The 13,960-nt window shown below is 37.1% G+C and overlaps 1 protein-coding gene across 5 annotated transcripts in view; it reads right to left on the bottom strand.

Moving 5' to 3' along the window:
* Window positions 1–13,960, bottom strand: part of NTRK2 (neurotrophic receptor tyrosine kinase 2) — a 193,596-nt gene that overhangs the window by 161,978 nt on the left and 17,658 nt on the right. For all 5 annotated transcript variants that reach the window (XM_031507311.2, XM_021534431.3, XM_077790317.1 and 2 more), the window contains exons 2-5: window positions 13,044–13,118; window positions 12,748–12,819; window positions 6,641–6,709; window positions 3,584–3,738 (exon numbers count right to left, since the gene is read on the bottom strand). In XM_031507311.2, the coding sequence (XP_031363171.1) occupies window positions 3,584–3,738; window positions 6,641–6,709; window positions 12,748–12,819; window positions 13,044–13,118 (371 nt within the window). The remainder of the gene's footprint in view (window positions 1–3,583; window positions 3,739–6,640; window positions 6,710–12,747; window positions 12,820–13,043; window positions 13,119–13,960) is intronic.

Raw genomic sequence — 13,960 nt, 5'->3', positions numbered from 1 at the left:
CCATATACAAAACTAAATAGGCCAGATCAGGCAAAATGCCATTAACCAGACTGAGATGCAAAGCAATACACATTCTGTACAGGACTGAAGAGACAGCTGTAGAAGCCACGCCTTTTCCCAAAACACCTGAAGATAAAAAGACTTATTTCCGTATCACTGAAATCAATGGTAATGGCTCAGTAAGTGTCTGCCAGAGGGCCAAGCAACACATCAACAATCAGTCCCAAGGATGTGGTCCTGCCTCCCGGGCATTCAGCGAGCTCCAGGTGATCTGCAGACTGACAGTCTTCTGAGTGACCTTACCCAAGGCACAGAACATGCCTCTCTTCCAAGGACTTAAGACACTGGTGGTAATAGCCACCACAGCTTATAAGCATTAATAAGAATAAAGTGTTTAGTCATTTAGTTCTCTTAATTGATTTACTAGTGCTATTTACCAGATGGAAACAAAAGATGTCCCAGGTGGTGGTACTGTCCATGCTGTACAGACAACTGGCAAATGCTTTAAAAATGGCAATACTGAACTTTGTCATCTCTATACACAAAAGGCTCTGCTATTGTGGTAGATGCAACTTTAAAACATTTGACATTATGTGATCCTAAAACCTAGAAGAATTTGACAATTTTCATCGTATCTACATACATTTCAAATGAAGTTGAAAAAATAGTAATTGATTGACACTTAATATTGCAGCTGGAAAGGATCTTCTAGATAGTGAACACACCTGACTTTAAACTTCAAGAAATTAAATCACAAAGTTGATGACATCTAAATGGCAGTCAATCTTTAATTAGCACATTATTAAGCACTTCCACTGTACAAATGGTTAGCAAAGTACCACAGAAATTTGCTAATTTTCTCATCAATTACCTACAAACCAAAGCCTTGTGATCAATAAACCACATTGGCCTCTACCTATTTCCCAGCAAAAGATTTATTTACACCACGCAGCAGAAAGACATCCTATTAGCAAAACATTTATCACATACTGTATAGGCCTCCTACTAGAACACTATGAAGTAACACCTCAGTAACACAAAGAAGCCTGCACTTTTGGTTAGTTAAAAAAAAAAAAAAAAGAAAAAATGAATTCATCAAGAAGATGAGATTAAACCATTTCATTAGCAGAGAAAATTAGAAAAGCAGAGAAAATGTTTCACTAAAAAACTGCAGAAGCCTACATGCCCAAATATTTATCTTCACATCAAAGGGCGCTAAAAAACACCCCAGAGTTCACAGGAAAAAAATTCAATATGCCAAAAGTTTAATTTCTCTTCTGTTTCAGTTCGACATATTAGCCTCCCAAAAGGTTCTGGAAATTAAATATACCAGTTTCATCCATGGTTTGTTTTGAAACTAGCTTTTGTCCTTTAAAATACAGAAAAATACCTGCAAATATATTGAAACTAAGAAACATGCATTGGATTTTTCATATATCTTCCAGAACACAGCCCACCAATATGGAGATCATTGCTCTTCACCAGGCATTTTGTACTCTATGTCTAGGAAAAAGATGTGCTGTCATCTTTATTAAACATATGTCCAGGATTGGTTAATTTTGAAAACGTAAATTAGGAGGAAACAACTGCTAAAACAGAAGAAAAAGAGTGGGGAGGAAAAATTATGTAAAATTGGGTGATATTTGGACCCTGTAAACTAACATAAATTATTTGTAGGCATGTGCTGGCATCCACTCATATCATCAATACAATGCATGTTTTCCATATGTAAACCAATTACACATACTGCAAATTCCAGTCAAAATGTTGTATATACTCACCTTCCCTCCTCCTTTTCCTCTTCTAGTTGAAAGCACCACCTTCCCATGACAAGTGTTTTAGTCAAGATATGCCTACAGGATGCATGCATGTGTACTCCCATATGAACCTAAACAACATCTAGGGCCCAGAGACAAGCCTGTTTTTGGCTGCAGATGGTTAAGACACCAGGGGAAAGAACTAATTTCTCACAGGTTTAATTCTGAGTATTTAAAATCAAAAGTTTTCAAAGGAAAATCCTAGCAACCTGGTAGCTTCTAGATGTGCCAGTCAAGAATGTTACAAAATGATGACATTTCTCTCTTGCAATAATCTCAGTCCAACAGCCAACCTCTCTATACCCAGCACATTAATCTACCTTCTAGTGCATCCAGCTGGAGCAGAAAGGTGGGTCCATTTAGCTCAACTAGGTATTATAATTTCCATTTCAGGTAAATCAGATCCTGGAGCACACAAGACCAGCTCTGCAGCTTACAAGATTCCCAGAATATGTGGGGGTTTTTCCGATTGCATGAGACACTAACACCATTTCTCCCACCACACCTGGCCCCAGAAAGAAGATGGGTACAAGATCAACAGTGATTTAAGGCCGCAAAACATGTTATTAACACTAAATACTGCACTTGCTGAGCCTGCAGTGGTCCCCACCATGGCTGCTCTTTGCTGGCAGCTGCTATCAGAGGATGTCACACCCTCCACACAAGCAGTGGAGAAAAGGATGCTCAATGGGCAAAGATGGAAGAAAAAAAAGGTATAATTTCTCCTACTGGTCGTACTCACTTATAGATTTTCCTATCCAAATCAGCCCTCCATGGAGATCCTCTTGCCCTCTTTCCTTCATGCCTGCCTGCTGCTAGGGACCCCAGTTTCCCCCTCTGCTTCCAGAGTCCAGCAGATGTGACATCATGTTAGAAGCACCCCATTTCTGCTCCTCATATACAGAGGAGGAGAAATCTCCAGCTAGTGAGTGACACCTTTCCCCAGCTGTCCCAGGACTATATGTAGACAGTAAAACTGTATATAAAAAGGCAAAGAGATGGCCTTATTCTTACATAATTTTTCAATTTTTTCTAGATCTATATATCTGAAAACAATATGTTGCAATATGCCACAGACCTAAGCTTGATATAACTCTTTTGTATAGCCTTTAAAGTGAAATCAGTAGAGTTTCACTTGCTTAGAGAGCTGAACTCTTGCTAATTTATTTCAAATAGCATGTGGTTATGAATTTTCTTCCTGTGGTCCTAATACAAGTATTTTTGAAGGAAAATAGAGACTTCATTAACTATAAATGCCTGAAAAAAATTTTAAAGTCAGTAAAATTGAGCTATGAATGTCTATTGAGTTTGGAAACACTACTATTTAGTTCAACAAAAGCACACATATTCTCCATAATACTTGTTTGCTATCTATAATCAGTATTCTGTTTCCCTGCACTTGAATATTAGTACATTCTTTAATGATCAAAAGATAAATGAAAAGGTTTACATGAACTGGTGAAGGGCCTTGACGGGAAGCCATATGAGGTGGTACATGGTGCTACACTTGGGGTGTAGCACCAAGTGCAGGCCAGGAGTTGGACTCCATGAACCTGATGGGTCCCTTCCAACTCAGGATATTCTGTGATTCCATAATTCTATGAAGTTCCAAGAACCATTCCATGTGAGGCGAAAGACCACTGAAAAACCACCACCTTTCCTTTAGAGAATTGTTGACATCCTGAGAAGTACTTTGTAGAAAAGCATGTTTGTTTTTCCCTGGCTTACAATAATTTAGCAGTAGTTTTATGTTAAAAGAATATTACCGCAGTTTGGGACCTTCATATCCAGCAAGGCTGTCTTCTTATTGTTGTCATCTATGCAATATAAATCCTGAGTTTCTGTGTAAAACTTGGTCTCTTGAAATTTCTTTATCCACATGATTTCACAGGAACACTTGAATGGATTATCCACCAATATCCTACAGGAAAAAACACCAATTTACTTAGAAGGTTAAATGTCCCATGCATATAGGAGAAAAAAAAATTAGGAGCAGGGGGGTTCCAAGCATTCAGCTGGAGCATACAAGAATAAAGGCTAGTTAGGAAGGTTAATTAAGAGGAGTAATGTATACAGCCTTGGTAAACACAGTGCAGAGTAAGCTGCCACACTGGTAACAGGTTCCATGTAGGGAATTTAGTATTGCATCCACTTCGGGCCCAGAATACCATAGGCAGGAGAGACCACACAAGAGATTTGGCTACTATTTCAAATTCATCAGTGTAAGTCAGTAGCCTGTGGAGAACAGCCACTCAAGAAGCTCCATTTTATTTCATAAATCAGGAAGAGATTAGAATTTGCCTCTTCTACACCTGAGCCACAACTCAGTTACCTCAGAAATAGTTTACTGCTGCGGAGTGGTAAATTCTTTACAAAGTCAAACAGTCTCGGATTATACACACACTCTAGCAACTTTAATCACAAAAAAGGATTTTGTCTAATCTTTAAAAGTCATCTGCTACAACACTCTAGAAAAACCTCACAGTAAAACCGTAGGCAATATCATGAAGAAATACTAAATTTAAAAAATGGCCCTGAAACAGAAATTGATACAGTATCCTGGATGGAATTTAAACCACAGGTTAGGAAAATTAACAAATTGTGGTTTTGAAATTTAATAAAACTACACAACAATGTAATGCAATTACATGCATGCTAAATATGAACGGAAACATGTCTACATAAAGAGCGACCAGTATTATTTTTCCTTCTACTGGCATACATAAGATCCAATAAAGTGGCTGAACAAGCGTCCATTTAAGGCATTTCATTACCAGGAGAACAATCATTCTTAACAAAGTTTCCCAGGTATTTTTGATGTACAGAAGCTCAAGTTTCTTGCAGAATCTATGCTCACAAATGCCTCCTGAAGACATGAAGTGTGCAAGTGTCTGAAGGAGCAATTTGTATTCATAGAAGTCATCCTCTGGACTTTAACACACAGCATGAACAAAAATTTTTTGTACAAGACATAGTATGAGTGTGATGATTCCTTGGGTCAAAACCTATCTCATGCATTTTCAAAACAGTGACATTTACTTCCATCTTCTGTTTTTATCCTATGGCTTCCTGGTAAAGAGAAATTTCTCTTGACCAATGGCTGAGCAGTCTTCTAGTGTTTTACTTTGTGCTAAACCCATCGAAAGAGTTAGGCACATCATTGGCAGGATGCTGGACATATAATGACCCTCTACAGACATTTGTGTAAAAGAAAGCTCCTGACCTACAGTCAGCAAATTCTGAGTCTTTATTTTGTTTGCTCTTATTTTATGGCTGCCATTCATTTGTTCTAGAAGAAACCTTCCAAAGTAGCATTTCCTTCTCTGTAATGCCTGGTGACTATCCTCTATTACACTTTATTCTAAACTTCTCATCCCTTTACGTTTTGATATGCAAAGGTACTGACAGGACAAACATACTTGTTTGTCAGAATGAGGGGAAGTACTTCAGAAGCTATTTATGGCAACATTCATATCTCAGATTCACCTACCAACACTCTTTCCTCTCTCCTGTTTCTGATCTTGCAGCTATGTATTAAACACTTATCAACAGAATTGTTCAACTATACTGATTTTATCACTGCTTGTCCTCCTTTAGGCTCTGCTTTTATCCCTCTACTTTCTTTCCCTCATTTCCTCCATATCTGTTTATCTCACTTTATCACAACATCTGTTTGCATAACTTCAGTTTGTCTAGTCCTACACTCCCTTTTCCAAGCCCAGTACACTCTACCTCAATTTTGTATCCCCTTTTTCCCTCAGCTTGAACATCATCATGCTTTGCCTCCATAACTCAAATACTACTCTCTTTAACCTTCACACTGTCCATTTTTTCCCTATCTGGTTCACTCCCACTATATTTGCCCTGCTTTTTCATGCAGAAACAACAGAACAACAAAGGACATGGAGCAATGGGAGAGCTTTGCAACTAGTTAGCCTCCTTATTAGAGAGCTCAGCTCAAGTTATTAAAGAATATTCCAGTGAATACTGTTCCCTGAGTCATAAAGAAAATAATTACACCAACTTAATTATCAACAAAATATACCTAAGGGGCATAACCTCTTTTTGTGCCACTGAGATTTGCTCATTTCACTTCTCACATGCTGAAGTGAAGAGGACTAGCATTGCAAGTCAGGAATTCAGACTTGGACTGGCACTTTTGACAAACTCTAACTCTGCTCTGAGATCCAGGAGAGCAACCTCCCTCTCCTCTGCAGCTGCAAGGACTCCTATAGGCTCTCTGCATATTAGCAGAGAATGCACAGGATGACCAAAATTTTGGAACATTTATCAATACAAAGATATGGCAGATGTAACAGAATAAAAATGTTAGTATTGAAAAAATCAATAAAGAAATGTTTACCAGTGCTTTCATTGCGAAACAGTTACATAAAGCACACTGCAATTCAAGAATTTGAGAAAATAAAAATACTCTTAAATAGCCAGCCACACCACTATAAGAATATGAGAGACAATCTTCACATAAATATGTGCAAAAGACGGTATTTTCTCTAGTTCAAATACTTAAATAAACTTTAAAAACTTACTTAAAAATCAATAGTTTTGTATGCAGTAATCTCAATAAAATATCTTAAAGTTGAAGGAAGAGGCTATTTTGACCTCTTCTTTGCTATAAAATATATACCTAACCTTCTTAAAGCCCTGGAATTAAAATTTCTCTGCATTTAAGTGTTCAGAATTGATGCTTTCTTTGGACAAGAACTGCACTTCTAATTCCTCTACCTTCAAGAGAACAAACTTTGAAGTGTTATTCTTCCATTCCAGCCAAAAATAAACTTGTATTTTAAGAAATGACAACTTACAGATCAGACAAACCCAGATGGCGAAAAGGCTTCTTGGACAAACTCGAGAGCTTGTTTCTGGATAAATTGCTATGGCAAAAGAGAAAGATTGCATTAATTAGAATTGCTTCTTCTTACACTAAAAATACAGTTTGTGTCTCTTGAAAAAAAAATTAAGAACTAGAACCAGCTGTAAAAGTCCTTGGACTTCAGTTGTGAAAGGGTAGTGTTCAGTCTTACTTTTGAAGAGTTTCAAGGGCTTGAGTCCAGTCAGCATCTAATGTCAAGTACATTGAAAATCAAACTCAACAGGGATCAATATTTTCACTTTTAGCACTTTGTCAATTGCAGAAAAGCAGCAGATTTAACTGTGTTTCAAAAGTATTTTGTAAAGTCCAGGTGTTAATTATATGCTCAATTTATTCATGTGAAATGGGTTTATCCCTTTCTTTGATGCTGCACCAAACTCTGTACTCATATAAGCCCTCCTCACATGCTAGCACACATCCACATCAGAACTTTTTAGTTGTTCTTTTCAAATTGCATGTGCAATATGCACCCACATGGAAGATCAAAAGGAAAACTGTACAATGCCTGTATTGGGCTTTTTTATGTCAATTAAGCATTTACGGTTTCCAGTGGTAATTAAGTGAAAGGTCTTCTCCCATTATGCAGAGCAAAGAAATGTTGATCAGAACCAGAAATACTCCTCCCTTCATAGCTTACAAAACTGCTTTCTCCACCCCAAAGCAAAATAATGCTGGTTTTGTACAGTCTTATCAGTCTATGAATTAAAGATAGTGAGAGCAGTAAGCTGTTTAACTGCCAGCACTAAAGCACAAATCAGTGTTATGAACCAAAATACCATGAGTTTTATGTGGCATTATGAAGGTGCCATAGAGGCTCCACACTTAGTATTGCATTGCATCTAAACCCCGGGATTAAATATCTTTTTTTTTATCTGACTAAAGAACAGTGTTTAGTTCCAAATTTTCAGTTGTTGATTGTATTCAGTTGTATCTTTGAGTACAAGATAATTTTCACAGAAATTACAAGCTGGATATTCTAAACATTTTTAGAGCAGAATCAAAGAGATTATATTTAATCATGGATTCCTTCTGGCAAATAAGAGCCTGAAGTTTATAAACTGACTGGTCCTTACATGTGAGAGCAAAGCACAAGAACTACTATTTCATTAGTCAGGTGAACTCATGGACCCTGATCAGATAAATCAACAATAAGGGCAATTTGCATATAGAATAGAAGTTATATTTAAACAAAAACTGGCACTATGCATTTTTTCCTAGTATGCATATGCTCTGTGTTGGGAGTTTGCATAAAAGAAGCTGGATCTTCATACTGAGTTGGGCTTTTGTCTCCAACGTGGAGCCACATCAAACTCTATCCCTCCATGGGAAACTCTTCACTCAGCACACAGGAAGGTCACTCCTGTTCCCACACTAATGTGTGGCATGTATGGAGGCCCCTGTGGTATTGCCAGACAAGGCATGCCTCTTTTACCTGCAGATCAAATATTACCTGTCCCAAAAGACAACCAGATATAAAGTGTGCTTCACCTGCAGACCACTGCTGTAAATTTGTCATCTTAAGCAATACTTTGACAGAAAATTTAATTATATATATATTTTTTTCATAAAGTGATCACGTATTTCTGACTACAGAGATGCCTACTGCAGTCTTCTTAATTCATATTAAGTAAAAAAAATCACTGCCAGGTTTATTTTGAAGTAGTTAATGATCCCACTTCCACTTTCATGGAAAGAGAATATGCATTAATTTCCCAATTCAACTACACACAAAAATACCACAGCAAGCAGCCCAAAAAAATACATCTGAGGTTCTAAAGGGGTTTTTTCTTATACAAAAAAAAAAAAAACCAAAAAAACAAACAACAACAACAAAAAAAAAAAAAAAAAAAAAAAAAAACAACAAAAAAAAAAACAAACCCAAAACATGTTAAGAGTACAGAACCTGGCCCCAAAGCTAAACTTAAGCAGAGTTTAAGTCTCTCAGTCAAGAGTATGCCTGTATTTTATATGAAAATATCAAGCTCACTTTAAACTTGCTAGTCCTAATTCATCTAAAAGCAAACCAGTGGCAATATGAGTAGAACAAAACCAGACTGAGAAAGCACATAAAGATTTGCAGAGCTAGCAACATGGGCAGAGCTCTATCCCTGTACTGCTTCTGAAAAGGGGAGGCAAGAAAGAAGGGAACAGATCTAAGGGAAAGAGGTGAAGACATGGCCATTTCGCTACACTCAGTCTCCCTCCACAGGCAACACCCTGATCTGACTATGGCTGGAATGAGCCCTGTGTGCAAACAAGGGGAAATCTGCTGCAAGGTTGATCTCAAATGATTTCCTTACCTACACCAGAACAGTGTAGAGATACAAAAACATTTAATACCTGGAGCTGTACATATACACTACACTTGCAATCTATGATTCAGTGATGTGTTTAGATGCAGGCTGGCACATGACAACAACTAATTTTAAAAGTTTTTGTAAATAGGAACTTGCTGTGAAATGTTTTCACATTTAAAGGCACTTACAATATACCATGCATGTGTATTACACAGGTCCATTAAACTACCCTTAGCAGCAAGTAAGTTTATAAACTGCAGCATTACTAAAATGAGATTGTTGGCTAACTTGAGTCTACGGGTAGTGAAAATACCGAAAGTAGATTAGCAAGGCTATTAATTACACTTTAATAGCATCTATTAGGGCATTTATTTTCCTGTTGTTCATGTTATTACTCAAATCTTCTCATGATAGATAATTTTAGAAAGATACCTGAGCTACATAAGCTTTCCCAAGAAAATAAGGAAATTACAAAAAAGGGTTTGAGAAAATGTATGTTAATAAATTTCTTTTAAACTGATACACTTGCATGATTAATAAAATAAATACTACTTTTATATAATATAGCTCCTTAACTACATCAAAAGATTTTAGGTAGAATAAAAAAGAAAGCTGTAACAGTATCACAGCAAAATTAATGCTTATAAAGTTACCTCAATCTTCAGAAAAGTGCTTTTTGTTTTCTTTATGGGATAGTAAAAAATTTGTTTCCAAATAAAATGTAAGACTTCTCAAAGACCTGTACTGTACATTACCCTTGCAAAATGAAATTCCTTTAGTGCTTAATAGTTTTCACTGTCCCAACCACAACAGGAGCTATACTTCCTTCATAGGCAGTCAACAGGATTTTTATTGCTGATGACAACAAGCCATGATTCACTGGGGCTTTCAGAAACATTTTAGTGTGCGTAATGACTTGCCAAAGAAAACAAACAAATGCATTTTGCAGGGATAACAGATCAGCCTTGGTAAAAAATACCTCTATACTTACTGCTTTGTCCTGTGCATCTAGAGCAGCTGGTGCTGCTTAATATTTTTCCATCTTATCTGGGTTTATCCTGTGTCTGCCAACATTACTAAATCCCCACCAAAAAAAAACACAGTATGAGACTGGATAATCTTCTGGTTCATAATGTAAGTATTCTGCATCTAGAACTCATCTATATCAACTGAAGAACTCATCTATATTAACTGAACAGATGTCAAGTCAGTCTAATTTGTTTCTAACAAGGGACTTCATGAGTTACAGCTCTACCAAAATCTGCTTAACAGCAGATACATATTCCCAGTTTGACTGCATGCTCAAATGAAGCTCCTCCTATGGTTGAAACACTTTAAAGCCATCTTATCAAACTGGATTCTGTAAAGCCTAGCAGCTCACGTATGTACAGTGATACTTTTCCCTGAAGTGGTAACTTTGATAGAGTCTCTCTGTTCTGTTCAACAGTCAGTTTTCTGAAAACTTGTTTACCTGTCTAAGTTTTGGTTAAAAGCAAACACTGGAGACAGACACATTTTGTGATTGCATGAAACCCATTTCCCTAAGACAACAGGAAGAAAAGCCTCTCAAGAGGATCATACCAGTTACTGCATTTTCTGTGGTGTCTACCTGCCCAGGCAGCTGGAAAGGTCTTCCAAAATTCTATTAATCTTTCTCCAAACTAAACTCATTATTTCTCACACTGAAGTCGTGGTAATGGAGAGAACTGATTCCTTTCCTCATCATAACTACTCTTCTTTTGAAGATAAGAAAAGCACAGAAGCATAGAATCATAGAATAGTTTAAGGGACCTTTAAAGGTGATCTAGTTCCATCTCTCCAACGTCTTCAACTACACCAGCTTGCTCAGAGCCCCATCCAACATAATCCTGAATGCTTCCAGGGCTGAGGCATCCACCATGTCTCTTGGCAACTTGCGCAAGTGTTTCATCACCCTTATTGCAAAAAACTTCTTCCTTATATCTAATCTAAATCAACCCTCTTTGATTTTCAGATCGTTATTCTTTATCCTATTGCAATGATGTATGTTCCTTTTCAATCTTCTCTTTATTGCACTGCACATACTCAGGCTCTGAGCCTCTTTATGCTATTTGCCTTACAAGCTTCTTTGGCTCCTTCAGATGCTCTTCTCTGTAGCATCTTTCAAGATCAGTAGATTCCTAATCTACATACAGTATTCTGATAGATTCCCTCAGAACAGCTAATGCAATGGGGAAAAGATGTAAAAATGTAACACAATATTCCTTTTGATCCCAGACTTGAATTTGTTTTGTTCTGCCTCATTGCACAGAGAGAGAAACCCACTTCTTTCCCAGCAGAGTCACTAAATCTTTCTCTGCCCCTCAGACATCATGTTCTTACTGCATATTTCTACAACCACTGCATATGCACTTGGCTTTATGGAGTTTCATAGTTTATAGCCATAATTCACTGAGTAACTGTTACACAGGCCAACACTTGAATTTACCTGGAACACATTTCCTTTATATTACCAAATTATCATAGTAAAAGTTCTTTATTACTGACTATATGAAGTGATATAAATTTCACAGGCTCACAAGATCTGGTTCACACTACTCTGGTGACTGTCCTATATTACAGATAGCAATTACTGTCTAGACAGAAACTGACATTCATGTCCACTTCCTTACACAAATTAATTGCTGCTGTTTACAAAACACCGGTCAGAAAGCGATTCCATCTCATGAGCAAAGCAATCAAATCAAACAGAGATCTGTGTTCTGTTCAACAGTTGTTTCCTTTTACAAGGAAGTGTCTTACAAACCAAGGTTTGGCATTATGTCTTCCCAATCTCACTAGGATAAAAGCAAAGGGTTCAGTTAACTGTTAATATAGGTTAGTGTTCATCCATTGAAGAGGTATGGACTAAATGTATTCCGCACACTTGGAATACTTAGCTAAAACAGGGTACTTGCGAGGAACTGAGTCACTCACATGACCTCAGTATTTTACTGGACTAGATCCACAGTTTCCCATGTAGGTAGCAAAGTGAGCTATGCTATGTCTGTCCCACACAGAACGCACAGAAGTTGTAGAAAGATAACTTTGATCAGTTCATCCTATGCTAAATCTAAAGCATAACAAATCTAAGAAAACACAGTCAAAGAACTGCACAGGTACAAATTCCTGTAGGTCATGAACTACAAATCACATCTGGGTGTGAAAGAAACATCATTCCAATATCCTGCTCTGGGTGCATTAGTTCTGATCTTGAGTGAGCATTCTAAGTGAATCACCCCTAGGACTTCAGTTCACAGTCGTATCAGTCTCTGGTCACATACACTGATCAAAACATTAAATGTGTTCCATGCATGCATCTCGTGCACTGCAGTGGCTAAAATATGTTCAGCTCATCGAATCAGACTAGAGCTAGTCAAAACCATGTCACTGAGTGTGATGCACAGTGTGGACATCATACCCACAAGAAACACACTCTTTCTGCTACATTACTTGTCACAGAAGACACAGCCGAAGTACACTGCTAGAGACAGAATAATGAATTGCATGGTCTTTTCACACATCATGTTTTTATGATCCAGTTCCTTACCATATATGTCTTATTTAAGGGCAATTAATGATAGAAGACCATTCTAAGTCTGTCTTGTTGAAATATTTTTACATTAAGCAAATGGTAAGAGATAGAAATAAATTAACAATAAATAAATAAATTAACATGAGCTGGGCAGTTTTGACTCAGAAAGCAGACACTATTCTTACTCACATGTATTGTAGATTCACATTTTTCACAAATGCATGGCGGGATACGAATCTTAGGCCTGAATCCACCACGGTCCTAGGAAAATAAATAAAACTTTAAAATTATTTAATTTAAAATATGATGGAAAGTGTAATGAAAATTACTATTAAAATAAGAGTTTGGATGAAATGTCTACAAGGCTGAGCTGCAAGATTTATAACTTTTCTCAGTAACATACAAAGTTGGGCATACATTTTGATAAGGTTTCTATAAAAGAAATACAGAAAAAAATAGTTGTATAAAATGTATCTCATACTCACAGATTTTTAAGTCCAACATAAAATCCAACTTCATTGTCATTGATACTTTCCAAATTTGGCTGGTTTGCGATGTAACTGTTGAAAAAGCAAAAGAGAAAGAAGTATGTAAATGTATCCTTCCTTGACTTTCTGACTGTCCAGAAATCATGCACTGATGTATGGATGTCATGACTGCTGACCTACCATAATTATTTCTAAGTCCTAATTAGACCAGCTGCAAAGCAAAAGTGGTCCTTAAAATTTTCCTCATTATTTAAATGGTACTTTTTGGGACAGGGGAGCAGCTCATTATTACACAGGGGAAATGAAGAAAGCAAGTCAACCTGAAGGCCAAATAAAGCTGCATTATAATGTCACCATCCTCCAAGACACATGTACTTACTGCGTGGATTTAACAACAACTACGGGGGTAAGTTTAAGGGTAGTACTGGAGTTATCTCCACTTACAAGGCAATCATACTTCCCTGGTCTTTTCCCTCATGTTTTTAACTTAATCACTTATTTTTTCCCTGACACAAAGTAATTTCAGTTCTTCCTACAAGGTGTGGCAATGGGAAAATTGAGAAATTAGAGGTTGTACTTCATGATGTTATATACACAAGCAGAAAATAAGAGACAAGAAACTGTTGAATCAGACTAAAGTACTGAGTCCACTTACATATCCTTAATATCTGCCTAAAAGGATGTGGGCATGCAAGCCAGTCCTATGTATTATGACCATGTGAGATCTATGAATACCCAGTGACTTCCCACACACTGGAAATTAAATTATTCACAGCAAATGTATCATTACCACTTCAACAGGAAGAAAGAGTTTCACAGTGGAAATCACAGAGTCCAGGAAGGAGAAATCAGTGTAAACTGCAATTTTTCTGATATTAAGGGCAGCAAAGCATGCCTCATTTAAGGGATGCCTT

This window comes from Lonchura striata, chromosome Z (assembly GCF_046129695.1).
Source record: "Lonchura striata isolate bLonStr1 chromosome Z, bLonStr1.mat, whole genome shotgun sequence".
In the NCBI taxonomy this organism is placed as follows: Eukaryota; Metazoa; Chordata; class Aves; order Passeriformes; family Estrildidae; genus Lonchura; species Lonchura striata.
This window is presented reverse-complemented; position numbering and strand designations above follow the sequence as displayed.